This window comes from Piliocolobus tephrosceles, chromosome 18, assembly GCF_002776525.5.
Source record: "Piliocolobus tephrosceles isolate RC106 chromosome 18, ASM277652v3, whole genome shotgun sequence".
NCBI classification, from domain to species: Eukaryota; Metazoa; Chordata; class Mammalia; order Primates; family Cercopithecidae; genus Piliocolobus; species Piliocolobus tephrosceles.
The window spans coordinates 31,170,131-31,187,299 of NC_045451.1; the positions used below are offsets into that span (position 1 = coordinate 31,170,131).

Consider the following 17,169-nt stretch of genomic DNA (forward strand, 5'->3'; position numbering starts at 1 on the left):
ACAGCTTTCCTTATCCTTAGCTGGGCAATGAAAGGGTCTCCAATTTCCAATTTGTACCTCTCCTTTAAGCATCCTGGTTCTCATAATCCCCTAGCACCCATCTCTCTGATCACCATCACTCCACCTTCTCCTTTTAAAAATGAGAAAAGAATGGGGATTGTTATTCCAGGGTCATATTTTAAATGTCACATTTCCCCTTTCAATGGTCACAAGGCAATAAAGGAAAATGCTGACCTAAAGTTTGAAAATTCTCTAAGTGATTAGAAACTCTTTCCAGATCCAAGACATCCACAAGCTTAAGAAAAAGAATGAGCACATAATGATTTAGTTGGCTTTCTCTTTTAATCAAAAACATACTTTGTTACAGAGTTCTCAAGAAAGGTTCAACTATTTTTTAGCCACAGACTTTAACCAGGCAAAAGTATACAGAAAGCCACAAACGAACTCCTGGGACTTTCAACTGACCAGTTGTCCCAAAAGCAGAAGCTAAGAGTGGCTCTTCTCTGGCTTCTGGCATAGCTGCATTCCTCTGAATTTAGGGGAGGAAACAGTTGGGAAATACCACCACCAAATCTGTCTCCAACCCCCAACTCACTTCTTCTAAACTGGGCTCTGCAGCCCACCAGGTTTTCATCATCTATAAGCATTCACACTTTTCCCTTAAATCACATGTCCAATGCATTGAACAGAACTCAATACTTGAAGAAAGTTTGCCAACTCCATGTATAGTCTTAATCAATCCAAGCCCATGAGTCCTTCTATCAATGACAAGCAGCCTTTGCAACAGCAGCTGGTTTCATCGCTTCCTCTCCAGCTACCACAAAGCTGGCCTCTACCAGGACTCCCCAACCCCCCACCCTCAACCTAGCCCCAAGGAAGGCTCCCAGGTCCTTGAAAATACCACGTTCATTAATTGTACTCATCCAAGGTAGACTAGAAGAGAGCTCTGAATGATCCAGCCAAAAGTCACTTAATCAAAATGGACCTAAAAAAAGCCAAGAATAAAGTTAATAATCATCTACTGGTATTGTTTTCTTGAGTCATATAAACCAGTTTAATTGACGTGGTTCAGGGGAATTTCCTTGTTTTGAGCATAATATCACTAGGCATTAACAAGAGGTTTTAAATCCATTTTCACTGAAAAAAAAAAAAAAAATTACCAGCACCCATCACTTAGGAGGGTGGTGTCACACACACCAACTCGAAAGCTAGAATGTCATGACTCAAAGAAAGCCTTAATAAACTCTGACCAGAGATGACAGAAAAATGAAAGCTTTTCCCTCTCAGGGGTGTGTGTGTGTGTTTGTAAAGTGTTTATTGCAGCTGCTAAGGTGGTGCTAGGCCTTTGGTTAAAATTAAGTCTTAAGGGCATACTATGTAACTTTTTGTCCATAGAAGAACAGTAATAAAATATCAAGCCCAGTCTCCTTTGAATAACATGGAAATAAGTAAAAAGCCCCCTCAAATAGCAGAACAAAGATAAGGAAGAAATCCAAAACTGCTACAAGGTAGCCAAGGTCACTTAGAATTTCAGAGCTGGAATAATCAATCTACTCCAACTCCCTCATTTTACAGATGAGGCAGCTAAGGCCCAGAGAAGATAAATGACTTGCCCAAAGGTCACACATCAAATTCGTGGCAGAGGGCAAACTAGAGAGTGTAACTGTCTGGCCCAACCCAGAGCCATTATTTTCAGGTTGAACAAGAACACTGGCTCTGGACCTATTGAGAAAGCATTTAAACAAACAGTGTAAAAAGTATCCACATCAACAAAGAGAAATGATTGTCTTCACCAAAGGTTTTCCTTAGTCCTTATTACATTAAAAAAAAAAAAAAAAAAAAAAAAAAAGGAAAAGAAGTTTCATTCATTCATTCAAGTCTGATGTTAAAAATCCCTGAAAACACTAACAATTACTTTAGCTACTCCTTGGGGCAGGATGTCAGACCCTCAATTCTCAAAAAGGCACCTATAGGTCAAAAATATCTGTACAGGAGTAAGGCCAGAAGGCAGGGCTTAAAAGGGGACACCAAAACAAAACAAATGGCCTTAGTTTCCCAAGGTTTGTTTTGTTTTGTTGTGTGTTGTTTGCTGGTGTCCTCCAGGCAATGGTATTGCCTCTGGCTACTGATGCTAATTTAGTAACCCTTGTAACCCCAGTTTTTGGAAGAGCAGCATTCAAGTGGAAGCAATGAAACCTTTCAAAATATGATTCTAAGGGGGAAAATATGAATATGACTCACTTCTCTCTATCTCAACTACCTGAAACTCAGCAAGAATCAGGAAGCACTCTAAGCTACATCAAACTGGTATCAAATGCCAATGCAATGAGGTCCTTTTCAGCACTTCAGAAATGTCTTGGGTCCTGTCCCAGAGTTTGTACTTGTGTTTTAAAGAAAGTTCTACTAAGTTTGGTTATCTGGTTTCCTGCCTAAGCAGTCAGAAATGAAGAATCAGAAAGAGAAAAGGAGACACACTAACACCCACATATGAATGGTAGCTATCAGAGAAGGAAGAGACCAGGAGGGGAGAAGTGGGTTAAAAAAAAAACTAAAAATTAAAAGCATAGCTGTCTGAGACCATTTAGTAAAGGCAACACAGTCCTGCCTGTTTTAGAAGCCCCTGAAGTCCACGAAGATAGCCAAGCACAAAAAGAAATGTTACATGTAGTATATCCTCTGATATGCATATTAAATAACTCCGCCAAAAAAAGGCTAAAATTAAAACATTTTACTGCTTAAATAAGGCAATTCTGGATTATGTGGAAAATTTCATTCCACAGTGATTCCAGATAAACAAGATAAGCAACCTAGCAGCACTGGGACAACTGCTAGGGATAAGGCTGGGCCTAGGATGCCACTTTGCAGATGAATGAGGCCATGGACTTTTTACATACTTCTTGGTATATTCAAAGAAATTACTTAGTTATCACAGAAAAAAAAAAATGGAAAGGCTTGCACAAGATTCTCATAGCCTATTCTCTATAGTCTTTGCAAAAGAGGATATAAGATTATTTAGATAGCTATCTGCAACAAGATGAATTCTGCCTTTAAGGAAAAAAAAAAAAAGCATTTGTTTAAGCTGAGTGTACACCACCTACAAAATAATTGTTAACTGGCTTTAGAGGTAATTGCTTTCATACACTTATTTACCTCAGTAACCTAAATTTACCATTTTCCCAATATGCTATCATTAAATAAAACGCCAATAAAATTGGCAATAATGAAGGGAGCAAACTAGAAATTGTCAACAAAAAGAATTCTGTTCCACTCAGAGAATAAAACTGCTTCTCCCAAAAGGCTCTCAGAAAGGGTGTGAACTAATATGACTCTGCATAAAATAGTAACTATTAACCAGTTACCATCAAACCAGGCACAGAAACATTTCTTTACCACTTTATTCTTTAACCTCCATAGACACTTAAGGAGCATTATAGTAAAATGTAAAATTTTCCTTCCCCAGATGACCACAGTCAAAGATACCTGCAACACACCTTCCTAAAATTAGCAATAAACTAAAAATAATAAGATATATATCATCTGGGAGACAGGACATTTTATTTTGCCTTCAAAACTTGTATTACAAACACCCCCCTTTACACACCACACCCTGCCCCACAAAAATGGATTTTAAGTCTGAAACGCAGCACAGCTAATATGAGTTCCATTTACTTGGATGTCTCAAGTATGGCTCTCCTTAAGCCAGACCATGCAACCTGTAAATCTGCACTGTTCACAGGAGGAATGGGATAGGCAACCTAGTTAGTGGTTACAGCAATACAAATGAGCCATGTTTCTGGAAAAAACAAGGTTATATGGCAGTGATTTATTGTCATTATCTTTGCATACCAGGGGCAGTAAACTATTAAAAATGAGACAGACCATATCCCACAAAAGGATCTACTCCCCGGAAAACAAAGGCGACACCATGAAGGATTTCCTTTGATAATGAACTGAAAGGCACTGGACAAACGTGGAACGAGGTCTTACGGTGGGTGAACATGGCTCATCTCTCATTCAGCTTGCACTGAAATTGAACATTTTGAGTCTTTGAGATATGAATTAGCTAGAGAAAACCCACCCAGAACCATATCCTCATAATTTTACCCTTAAAGTAGACATAAAATTTTAAACCTGTGAGAATCTTTAGTCTTATTCATCAAAGATGACTACCACTAAGAAATAGAAATATAGATTAACCACCAAGCTCTCAAGAATAGCTGATCATAACATACTAGATGTTTTCTCAAAAGCATGTGAGTAAATCTAGTACAAATATAAGCACTTAACAACTAGAAGTATTTCCATACTTTATGGCTCTTAGTAGAAAGAAACCAAGACAGGTGGCTTGGCTCCAAAGAGATACTTCTTAACAAATATTTTCCACATACTTTCCCCAGATGATTAAACATGAAAACTTTCCTTAAAGTAGAAAAGGGAGCAATGAGGCCACCACCACCACAGGTACGGCGGTGGCTCACGCATGTAATCCCAGCACTTTGGGAGGCCGAGGTGGGCAGATCACTTGAGGTCAGGAGCTTGAGACCAGCCTGGCCAACATGGCAAAACCCCGTCTCTACTAAAACTACAAAAATTAGCCAGGCATAGTGGTGGGCACCTGTAATCCCAGCTACCAGGGAGGCTGTGGCAGGAGAATCAGTTGAACCTGGGAAGTGGAAGTTGCAGTGAGCTGAAATCATACCACTGCACTCCCGCCCGGGCAACACAGCAAGACTCCATCTCAAAAAAAAAAAAAAAAAAGATGCAATGAATTATATCAATGTATGATTAAAGTTTTAATCAAATCATCTGGATTTTTAAAAATCTGTTATTCTAAAACTCACTCCTATTCCTCATTCACAGTAAAATGGACCTAAAGTTAGCAATTTCTAGAGAAGATGTCTTTTTATAAAACTGCCAATAAAATTTAAATCACCAAACTTTTACAGAAGACAATTAGGCTTTTACTGAAAGAATTTGTAAGTACTCAAGAGTACAAATGAGTTGGTAGATAAGTTATTTAAAAACAAAGGTCATGTAACTTGGATCAAGATCTATGTTTAAATCACAGAAATAAGCAAACTCAGTGGTTTCCAGGATGGTCTATTTAAAAGACCTTCTGAGCAAGGCAGTAGAAGCTGTGTTCATTCCAGACGATATAAGGAGGACTATCATCACACAAGTGTTTCTATAGCTAAAAGTCCTCCAGGCAAAAGTAGAAGCATCTGAAAGATAATCCTTGATTTTATTTCACACTATTTATCCTGTAGACAATCTATTTATCATCTTGTAGACAATCAGGCCTATTTCTGCTATAGTAAAATAAAAATTCCAAAAATAACCAACTCTACACATGATACACAATGTCCACGGGGAAGTCCTGGTAGAGCGTGAGGGAAAAAAACAAAGCTGCCCAATAAAACTGGCTGTTGCCTGTCATTTAGTAGAAGGTACCTCACCACTGAGATTGGACTCAAAAGTGCAAAAGAAAAAAAATCTTAAAAATCAAACCTAGAATTCAACTTTGTATGTTGAGATTCAGTTTTATTTATGCTACCAGCTAGGTAAAAAGCATACATATTGTGTCTGTGGTACAGTCAATACATCTGCAACTTTTCTACTTAAATTCTCTATACAAAGTCACTGCCAATTGATATGATCATTGATGGCAAAGGGCTTAGAATAACCAAAAGATATAAAAAAGTTTGCAGTCTTGCCCCAAGATACAAAAACTGAATTTTAAACAATATCATAACATACATGATTTAAACATTATACCAAAAAAAGTCACATCAAATCAAGTACAAAAATATCCAAACTACCTATTATGAACTGTAATGTTTCCATTATTCTGCACAGTATTTAACATAGAATTTAGCAGTTTCCAAAATATTCATTATTTAGTTTAAGCATTGCCACGTTTGCAGAACAGTGAGATATTAGGTAGAGTGACGCTGCTTTTAGTGTTTTAAAAAATACAAAATCTTTCCCTATGAATGAAGGAAAAGAAGTTCCTCTTATAGGCTTCTTAGCAACCAACCTTGTGCCTAGAAATACAGAAGAACACAACTACCGTTTCACAGGGGAAAAGTATACTTCTTGATAAACAGTCATCCATTAGGAATAACAAATGTAATTTTAAATGACTTTTTTTGTCTGGTAATTTTAAGGGATTCTCAATATACACACAGATTTGACTTTTTTGCCTTAGCAAAAATAAAACTGAGGTTGCAAGACAATCTGAATTGAAATCATCTTCACTAATATAACTTGCAAAAAATATTTTGGATGAAAGATTACAATACATTATTAACTTACTTTTTAAACACAGAGTAAAGTTACTCTTGGTAAAATTAACTCACCCACATGGCACATTATTTTTGAAGTATGTTCAACAATAACAACTTGTACACAAAATAACATAGGTGAATTAACTTTGAGAACTTCTCTGCCTTTAAAATCAGCAATACTGGATTTATTCTGTAGAATGATATACATATCAATGTTCTGCAGATAAAAGGCTCTAAGACATTTTAAAGGGCTAAATTTTCTAGCACTGGAATGATTCCTTCATACATAACAGGTGAAGAATTAATAAGAATGTGTTTCTCCTAATCTTCAAGCTCTGAGCCATGCCTGAAAAGTTCTAAATAGGAAAAAAAAAAAAAATTGTTTTAATCCAGTTTCTGTCTGCTAGGAGCAAGGCAGCAAACACATTTTCAACCCTTTATGAAAAGATAAAGCAGAACAAAAGTGAAATATATCTTCAGATTATAAACAGGATTGTATTTTGTAGTCCACCATCCTGATAAGGTTAAGGGCCCCAACGGTAAAAGACACTCAGTCTAAAGGTTGTGGGTCTGCAATCGGCATGGTGTGAAGTACTTCGTCTAGGAGCTGGAGGGCCCGGTGTAAGTGAATTTCAATCCAGCAAGGTGTTTCTTTGATGCTCTGTCTTGGGTAATCTGGTCCCCAGCCTTTCACAAAACTCATCCTGAGTATGCATAAGCGACGAAGGTCATCAACACCGATTCCAGCAGCAGCTGACAGACCTAACAGAAAAGATTTGGAAGACATTAGAGGGACAGGGTGATCTCTTCCATCCTCCCTACATTCTAAATTAATCAAGTGACCAGCTTTCTGTATTTCATTCTCCTCGGCATATAACTTTCTCTGCTAAAGTGCCAAGAAGTAACAGTAGATCTAAACGTTATCAACAAGTTGAACACTTTTGGTTAAGGAACTTTACATTCCACATGTGTCTACTAGCTACAACCAATTATAAAGTAAATTACCACAATCCACCAACACCTCACCTATTTTTCTCTTTAGAAGTGGAGGTGAAGGGATAAGAAACAACTTGTTTTTAAGAGATAGTGCGTGTCCACAGGTTGCTTCTAAAAACCTTACTGTCTGAATAGCCTAGTTCAGTATAAGATATAACTAATAATGAAGTAGTTAATATTCTTAGTTCCACTAGGACCTCTTAGATGACCAAGATGAAGTCTCTCTCTCAATTTCAAAGTGTAACAGAGTAATACACTATTACTCAGTGGTGGCAACTGATGAGAATATGAAATTTAATAATAGTTCTGGATTCTTCAGTAAAAGCACGTTTATAACACCGAAACTAGCAAATTAATGGTTTAGATCCCCAAATTTTAAAAAATCAAATTATCTCAATGAATATGCCTCATCTACCTGTAAATTGTAAACTCCTGAACATAAGTCACAATGGAGACTGCATCTAATTTTCCAGTCAGAACATACAGTCATATAGTCCATCTGCATTCATCAATATTACAACGAAACTAATGGGAGGAATTTGCATGTACTGTAGAGAAACCTGCAGGGCCACTGCAGTTTTCTTAGCCAGTGTGATTTGCTTACCACACTGAAGAGGTTAAGAACAGGGGTTGAATGAATCACTAGTTATGCCTTCAGACGTGGAAGATGGGTGCCACGTGTTTCCATCATAAAAGTCTATAGTCAGGAGTTTAACTCTGCAGTAAAAAATTCCCCATCAGTGTGAAACCTGGCACACAGTTCAATTTTACCCTAAAATTAAAAAAAAGTCTACAAGTTATCAAAATACCACCCTCACTTAGTTTTCTCTCCACGTTTAGCACACTTTAAAAAAAAATTGGCAAGGTGTCCAATTCTGAAATTGAAATATGCTTTCCTTACTAGAATAATGCCAAGCACTTCGGTGATTACAACCCACCCTGGCTGGTGAGGCAGGAATTATAATAAGCATCAACAAAAAAGGAGGAGATGGAACAGTATAATATAATATAATCATCCCCTTTCTCCTTTATCCCATACTCCATTTTTGATACAAAAAGAATGCAAACAGGGTCACAGGCAAAAAGCAACTATTATAGAAGAACAGATTTCACCAATTCCAAAATGTTATCGTCCCAGTAAAAAGAACTTTAATTTCTATTATTGCTCAAAGAAACTAATCAACTGAGTAAATCAAGATAAAAATTTCAACTATTACACCTTAAAAAAAAAAATCAAAAGCATACTTACTGATAGCTGGAGCTATTCCACCTACTGATCCCGGGCCAGGGATGTTTCCTGCCACGGCTGCTGCCTGGGCAGCTGCTGCAGCTTGTGCAGTGGCCGCCTGCTGCTGCATCTGTCGATGACACTGACGCAAATCAAAGACCTTTTAAGAAAAAACATTTCATGAGTCCATAAAGAAAAATTCCATACATCAAAAACCAATGCCTGACTTACTTAAAACTCAGTTTCATTTTACCTCTCACACGAAAATAATTAATTAAAACATGTAAACTTTTATGTACATTATGATGGTCTAAAACTAGTTAGGAAAGGTGGCTTGGAGCTGACCAAGAAGATCATGTCAACATCATGATGGCTTTGGCTGCCACACGCCTCTGTATCTTTTATCTAAGATGTTCAATGTGGGTCAGCTGTTACTGTCCTTGTGAAAATCTGTGTAAAATGAATAACTAAGAAGTCCCCCTCCCCGTTTTATAACCAAACTGCTGAATTTTCCTTAGGCTGGAGTTGATAGCTTTGCTCGCCTGGCCAACTTTTTGTCTTATTTTTATTTGGAGGAGTTTAACAAAATGGCACTGTCACTATATAAGAGACATCAACATTTTTCAGAGATGCGTGCTTTAGCAAATAGAAGCAAAATAATATCCAGGACTTGCTTTAAAATACTTAAGAAACGAAAAAAAAAAAGACTAGATCAAACAAATATAAAATCATAACTACTTAATCCGCAGGATGGGTACATGGAATTTCATTAGTTTCTCTTTATATTTGTTTGAAAACGTTCATAATTTTTAAAGAAAAAAAAGTCCAGTTTTAAATCCCATCACTGATATCTACTAATTATATGGGTTGAGTTTCTTTTATCTATAAAATTGGAATGCTAAGTGTACATACTCTCATGAGGTTGTTGCAAACTTGGCATAGTATACAGTTACTTATTTTGTTTTTAGCCTCCCCTGTAATCATTTATCTTTCAGGATGAGTTAAGGAGTTAATAAATAATTTTACTTTTATCAACCAAGTGAAGAACTGGCAAAGTAAGGAAGGGGTTGCTATATCTACCCTTATATTCATGAAAAGTACTGGAATTTTTTTTAATATGGAACAAATTACAGATAATAAATCACATCTTTTTTTCTGGGGAAAAAATCTTCCTAAAATATTTGCTTATTTGCATTTTTAAAAAGCATTGGAAGATTACACAAAAATAATTTGTAGGAAAGGAGGACAAGGACAGGGTAGAAGCAAGGTTGCTCAATGTCCACTGTTTTTAAATCACTTTAATTTCTGAATCATGTGGCTATACTCCCTATTCTAAAAGGACATGAATATTTTTTAAAGTCCTATTATGTACATATGGGGCCCAATATAAGCAAGCATAATTAATCTTGAAAATAAGAGAAATCTGAGAATGCCTAATTTATTAGTTGATAAACAATAGTTTTTGAACTTAAACCATAATTTTCAGACGCTTGAAAAAATTCTATCTTCAACCGTGGTATTTACATGAACCACAAAACATACAATAATATGCTCTCTCCAAATAACAAATCGCATTCCTACTTACTCCTATCTCTCTACTCAGTGTCCACCTCCTCAAAAAACCTTTCCCAATTAGCACCAGTGAAGGATAACAGTCAGACTACCCCATTCTTTGAAGAGATACGAATGTGTCAAATATACATGTATGTATTTCCTGGACTATTAGGTCCTAAAATACTTTAGTAAAGAAAGCAATGATAGGGGCATTGTGGCAGATGCCTGTAATCCCAGCACTTTGGGAGGTCCAGGTGGGAGGATCACTTGAGCCCAAGAGTTTAAGATCAGTCAAGACCCCATCTCCATACAAAAAATTAAAATTTAAAAGAAAGAAAGCATGACAAAGTCAGGTTCCAGAAATCAGAAAGCCCACAATACCCAGAAGTGAAATCACTACTTTCTTGGCATTACCCAGTACAGAACAAAACAGAGACTCAAACATTTGAAAAGGTAAATAGCTCTACAACCACTTTTTTAAAGAAGTAAATTAATGAACTTTACTTTTTAGAGCAGTTTTAGGTTCACAGCACAATTGAGCAAAAAGTACAGAGTCCCTGTCCCCACATACAACCTTCCCCCACTATCAACATTCCCACTACAGTGGCACAATTGTTACAATCAACGAATTTATGCTGACACATCATTATCACCCAAAATCCAGTTTACATAAGGGTTCACTCTTGATGTTATACATTCTATGGGTTTGTACACATTTATGATGCTGAATATCTTTTCATATGCTTGTTTGCCATATGTGTATCTTCTTTGGTGAGGTGTTTGTTCACGTCTTTTGCCCTTTTTTTGTTAAAATGGGGTCTTGCTATGTTGCCCAAGCTGGTCTTGAACTCCTGGACTCAAGCAATCCTCCTGCCTTGACCTCCCAAAGTGCTGGGATTACAGGAGTTAATCACTATGCCCAGTCTATTCTGCCCATTTTTTAACTACATTGTTTTATTTTATTGTTGAGTTTTAAGAGTTCTTTGTAATTTTTGGATAACAGACCTTTATTAGATGTGTCTTTTGCAAATATTTTCACCCAGTCTGTGCCTTGTCTTCTTGTTCTCTGACCCTGTCTTTCACAGAGCAGAAGTGTTTCATTTCAATGAAGTCAGGCCTATCAATTCTTTCCTTCATGGATCACGCCTTTGATGCTGTATCTTACAAGTTCTTGCTTTTCCTCTTGGCTGGACACAGTGGCTCACATCTGTAATCCCAGCACTTTGGGAGGCCATGGCAGGCGGATCACTTGAGGTCAGGAGTTCCTGACCAGCCTGGCCAACATGATGAAACCCTGTCTCTACTAAAAATGCAAAAATTAGCCAGGCGTGGTGGCGCAAGCTTGTAATCTCAAATACTTGGGAGGCTGAGACAGGAGAATCCCTTGAACCTGAGAGGCAGAGGTTGCAGTGAGCCGAGATGGCGCCACTGCACTCCAACCTGGGCAACAGAGCGAGAATCCGCCTCAAAAAAAAAAAAAAAAAAAGTTGTCACTTTTCTCTCATATTATCTTCTAGAGGTTTTATAGTTTTCTGTTTTACATTTAGGTCTCTACAACCACTTTTTTTAAATCATCACTAACCAAGTATGGTATCTATATATAATGTTATTTGGGAGTGGGGAATAAAACTTAATTATAATATCCAAGATTCAAGTATGCCTTTAACATTAACACTCCCCCACCCCCACCATGAGTCATTTAAAAAAATAACCAAGTAATATGTCACACATAGGCTCTCTCCAATGTGTTGCACATAATCGCGATTAGGATTGTTTCAGCCTGAATCTATGCGAACGTCAGCAGCACATATTATAGGTTACCCACACGGATTAAACTTTATGACCTGCATCTGCAGATGTAGTAAAAATGATTCATTAGGCACCTCAGCAAACCTCCCTTCCACAGATTATTTACTTAATTATAGCACTCAAACCAGAAGACCTAAAATTATTCAGTTAGGCTCACTACTAAAACCTGAGTTGCCTCCTGACTTCACACTGTAACTAATCCATTGATAACTGATACCATAACAGATTCCATTTGTTACACTAGATGATAAAAATTACAGCTATTATTGAAATGCTACCGTCTTCCTTTCATAATTTGACTAAATTGTTGAAAAAGGCAATTCAAAGTAACCAAAGGCGTAAAATATTCTTTTTGGCTCAGATCCAAAAAATATTTCTGACCACCATTCCTGAGCTAATTTCTGCTTTAATTTATTTAACCATGTTTTGTGAATTTATTACAAACCCATTACTTAACAAAGACGCATGCCTCATAAAGATTACTGTCAACATCTTTAGGTCATTGTCTTTTACAACTGGGAGTCAAATTTTGCCATTTTCCTTTGACAAGGCTTAACTGCAATACTATATAATCTTAAATTAACATTAGGAAACAGTAATCCAGAATGAAAAATGCACCTGAACATAAATAAGATTGCACTAAGGACATTCTAAGTTCTGCTTGACTTACGGAATCACAATATGTGGTAACTGGGAATAAATTTAAATGAGGTTCATAATACCCTCTGACCTAGCCCACCAGTGGTTTAGAAGCATCCACTGTCCCTTCCTTTAAAATAAATGTGTTCAAAAAAACAAACCCAACTCAGTATTATTAGAGAAAGTTTGCAAATCAAAACTACCATAGTAAGATTATACTTCATACCTACTACAACGGCTAAAATAAAAAAAGACAGTTAACAAGTATTGATGAGAATGTAGAGAAATTAGAACACTTGCACCCTGCTAGTGAGAATGTAAAGTGGTGCAGCCATTTTGTAAAACAGTTGAGCAGTTTCTCAAAAAGTTATACATAGAGTTACCTTACAATCCAGCAATTCCACTCTTAGGTATGTACCCAGGAGAAATGAAAACACACAAACACTTATACACAAATGTTCATAGTAGTATCCTTCAGAATATAGCCAAAAAGTGGAAATCATGTCCATCAATGGATAAACTGATGAACAAAATATGTGTGGAGTACTATCCAGTCATAAAAAGGAGTGAAGTATTGATATGTGTTAAATGGATGAAGCTTGAAACATTATGCTTAGTGAAAAGAAGCAAGTCATAAAACACGACATTACATAATTCTCTTCTATATAAAATACCCTGAGTAGGCAAATCTATAGAGACTGAGAGTAGAATAGTGGTTGAATAGAGCTAATGGGCATGGAGATTTGGGGGTGATAGTTAAAAGGGTATGGAGTTTCTTTCCACAGTCATGAAAACGCTCCAAAATTAAGAGTAGTAATAACTGCACAAAGTTGTGAATATACTAAAAATCATTGAATTGTACAACTTAAAAGGGTGACTTGTATGTCATGTGAATTATCTCTCAAAATCTCAATAAAGCTATTATAAACCTGGAACGCCCAGTGCTAAACAACACAAAACAGATTTACTTTTGAAAGCAAAAGAACAAAACCACTTAAAGAGAATTCAAACGTGCTTCATTTAAAGCTTGTAAAACATCATTTCATTACATCAGATTTTCATAAGTATAAAATGACTACTATGTCATGAGAGAATCAGGGAAAAAAGTCAACTTAGAAGGGGAAAAAACCACAATTGAGTACTAGCTTCTTGGCTTATAAAATGAAATTATGGCTCTCCAAGTCTGTTTTCCTCATTTTAATTAAAAAGTGTGTGTGTGTGTGTGTGCGCGCGCGCGCGCATGCGCGCACGTACGTGCCCAGGTATGTGTACTCAAAGTGTGGGCACTCCTTCCAGGGATGCATGTTATCTACATACAATTTACCCCAATAATATCATCTCCCATGAAAATCTGACAACCTACAAATCCCTTAGTTACTGCTACCCAAAAAACAAGTGAAGAAAATGCCAATGGTTAAATTTTAAGGTATACAGTAGTCCTCCCTTATCCATGGGGGATATGTTCCAAGACCTCCAGTGGATGCATGAAACTTTAGATAGTACTGTGCATATACTATGTTTTTTCCTATACATACATACCTCATAAACCTCATAATAAAGTTTAACTTACAAATTAGACATAGTAAGAGATTAACAATAGGTAATAATAAAACAGAACAATTTTAACAATATCCCAGCATCATTACCCTTGCACTCTGGGACCATTATAAACTAAATAAAGGCTACTGGATGACAAGCACTGTGAGACCATGAGAGTCAATCTGATAACTGAGCTCGCTACTCAGTGACTAACGGGTGGGTAGTGTAGGCAGCATGGATTTGCTGGACAAAAGGTTTTATATTCCAGGTAGAATGGAGTGAGATTTCATCATCTACTCAGAACAGTGCACATTTTAAAACTTATGGAGCTAATATCCAGAACCTACAAAGAACTCAATCAAATTTACAAGAAAAAAACACAAACAACCCCATCAAAAAGTGGGCAAAGGATATGAATAGACACTTCTCAAAAGAAGATATTCATACAGCCAAGACACATGAAAAAATGCTCATCATCACTAGCCATCAGAGAAATACAAATCAAAACCACAATGAGATACCATCTCACACCAGTTAGAATGGCAATCGTTAAAAAATCAGGAAACAACAGGTGCTGGAGAGGATGCGGAGAAATAGCAACACTTTCACACTGTTGGTGGGACTGTAAACTAGTTCAACCACTGTGGAAAACAGTGTGGCGATTCCTCAAGGATCTATAAATAGAAATACCATTTGACCTAGCCATCTCATTACTGGGGATATACCCAAAGGATTGTAAGTCATGCTGCTATAAAGACACATGCACACGCATGTTTATTGCAGCACTATTCACAATAGCGAAGACTTGGAATCATCCCAAATGTCCATCAGTGACAGACTGGATTAAGAAAATGTGCCATATATACACCATGGAATACTATGCAGCCATAAAAAAGGATGAGTTCATGTCCTTTGTAGGGACATGGATGCAGCTGCAAACCATCATTCTCAGCAAACTATCGCAGGAACAGAAAACCAAATACCGCATGTTCTCACTCATAGGTGGGAACTGAACAATGAGCTCACTTGGACACAGGAAGGGGAACATCACACACCAGGTCCTATTGTGTGGAGGGGGAGGAGGGAGGGATAGCATTAGGAGATATACCTAATGTAAATGACGAGTTAATGGGTGCAGCACAACAACATGGCACATGTATACATATGTAACAAACCTGCACATTGTGCACATGTACCCTAGAACTTAAAGTATTAAAAAAAAAAAACTTACGAACTGTTTCTGGAATTTTTCATTTAATATTTTTGGACTTTGGTTGACCATAAACACCCGAAGCCATGGAAAGTGAAATTGTGGATAGGGGTTGTACTTGTAACTGTCTCTTTCTGACTAGTAAGACTCTTCTAAAGAATAGTAATATACTTGGTAAACAGAAATAATTATTTTAAAATCTTAGTTAATATAACCAAATGAGATTTTTTTTTAACTTCAAATATCTTGTCCAACAAGATATTTATCTACCGTTCATGGTAAAAGTATGAGATCACTATTAAGACCTGTCCAAGACAGTGGTTTATCAAATGATGACTTGTCTCACACTTTGGGGCCTTTTCAAAGGCCATCTGTACCAAAATATAAATAAGTCACAATATATTTATTTGACAATCCAAGAAATTACACTTGCAAGACTCCACATTTTAAGCCCAATTGTTTTAAATACTACTCCATATCTGATTAAGTTTATAAATACTATCTGGCACATGGTATATATTCAACACTGTAGTTCTCTATCCAGTCATTTTAAATTACATAAGTAACATAAAAGACTTCTCAGTCAAGATGGGTAAGTGGGTATACGTAATCACCTTCTCTCTCTGCTCCAACCACATACAAATAACAGAAAAACTATTTAAAATAGTTATCCTCTCCAAAATGATCATGGAATTCATACAGAAACAACCCATACATCCAAACTGATGATAAATAAAACCCACAGTGGAGAGCAGAGACTAAAGATAGGAGGTACTAGGAGTACCAAGACCATAAACAAAGGGCAGGGGACAGGAATTTGACTTCTTGGAATAATATGGAGAGAGACAATAGTCAAACTCTCTGGGGGCTACAACTGGGCACCTGCCCATAAATCAAGTGCTGGCAAAATACAGCCAATTCAGAAGTACACCTAGGAATAAAATACTTGCCCATGGCAGGAAAAAGTTTCAGAGAAATCTAGGCAATTGGGAATTAGGCCCCAAGCATACCTGCAGAATGGAACTCAATTTCCTCAGGAGACAAAATCCCCCTACTTCCTAAATTTATAAGATTTGGTTCTGAGATGTGAATCCCAGATGCCAGGGTAAGGCAAAATTGCCACATGGGGTGAAGCAATGACAGGAAGAAAAAATAAAAAATAAAATGACTGAATTCTCTCAAAACAACCTTGGCCAACAAATACAAAATGGACTACAAAACATATAAGGAAATCCAAAGCCATTAAAAAATAATAACAACAGGCTAGGCATAATGGCTCACACCTGTAATCCTTGCACTTTTGGAGCCGAGTTGGGCAGATCACTTGAGATCAGGAGTTCGAGACTAGCCTGACCAACATGGTGAAACCCCATCTCTACTAAAAATACAAAAATTAGCCAGGCGTGGTAGCGCACACCTGTAATCCCAGCAACCAGAGAGGCTAAGGCACGAGAATCACTTAAACCCTGGAAGCAGAGGTTGCAGCGAGCCAAGATGGCAACACTGCACACCAGCCTGGGCGACAGAGCAAGACTGTGTCTCAAAAATAGTAATAATAATAAAGCATAAATAATCAATATAAAAATTTCTTGTGAAAAAAACTGCAAAATACAAATAATTTCCACCTCACAGAGACAACTGCATTATACATGCCACTCTAGACTTATGGGTACGTATAAACAAATACAAATACCATGACATCATTTAACAAAAATGGGATCATAGTCTATGTATTGTCTATTTACTTATTTATTTATTTTTGAGAAAGGGTCTCACTCTATCACCTAGTCTGGAAAACAGTGGCATGATCATGGCTCTCCGCCATCTTGAACTCCTGGGCTCAAACAATACCTCCATCTCAGTCTCCCAAGTAGCTAAAACTACAGGCATGCACCACCACACCCAGC

At 37.0% G+C, this 17,169-nt stretch overlaps 1 protein-coding gene across 1 annotated transcript in view; it reads right to left on the bottom strand.

Moving 5' to 3' along the window:
* Positions 1-323: 323 nt before the first annotated feature.
* Positions 324-17,169, bottom strand: part of SMAD4 (SMAD family member 4) — a 57,330-nt gene continuing 40,484 nt past the window's right edge. The window contains exons 11-12 of the mRNA XM_023207526.1: positions 8,533-8,671; positions 324-7,049 (exon numbers count right to left, since the gene is read on the bottom strand). Of these exons, the coding sequence (XP_023063294.1) occupies positions 6,838-7,049; positions 8,533-8,671 (351 nt within the window). The 3' untranslated portion in view covers positions 324-6,837. The remainder of the gene's footprint in view (positions 7,050-8,532; positions 8,672-17,169) is intronic.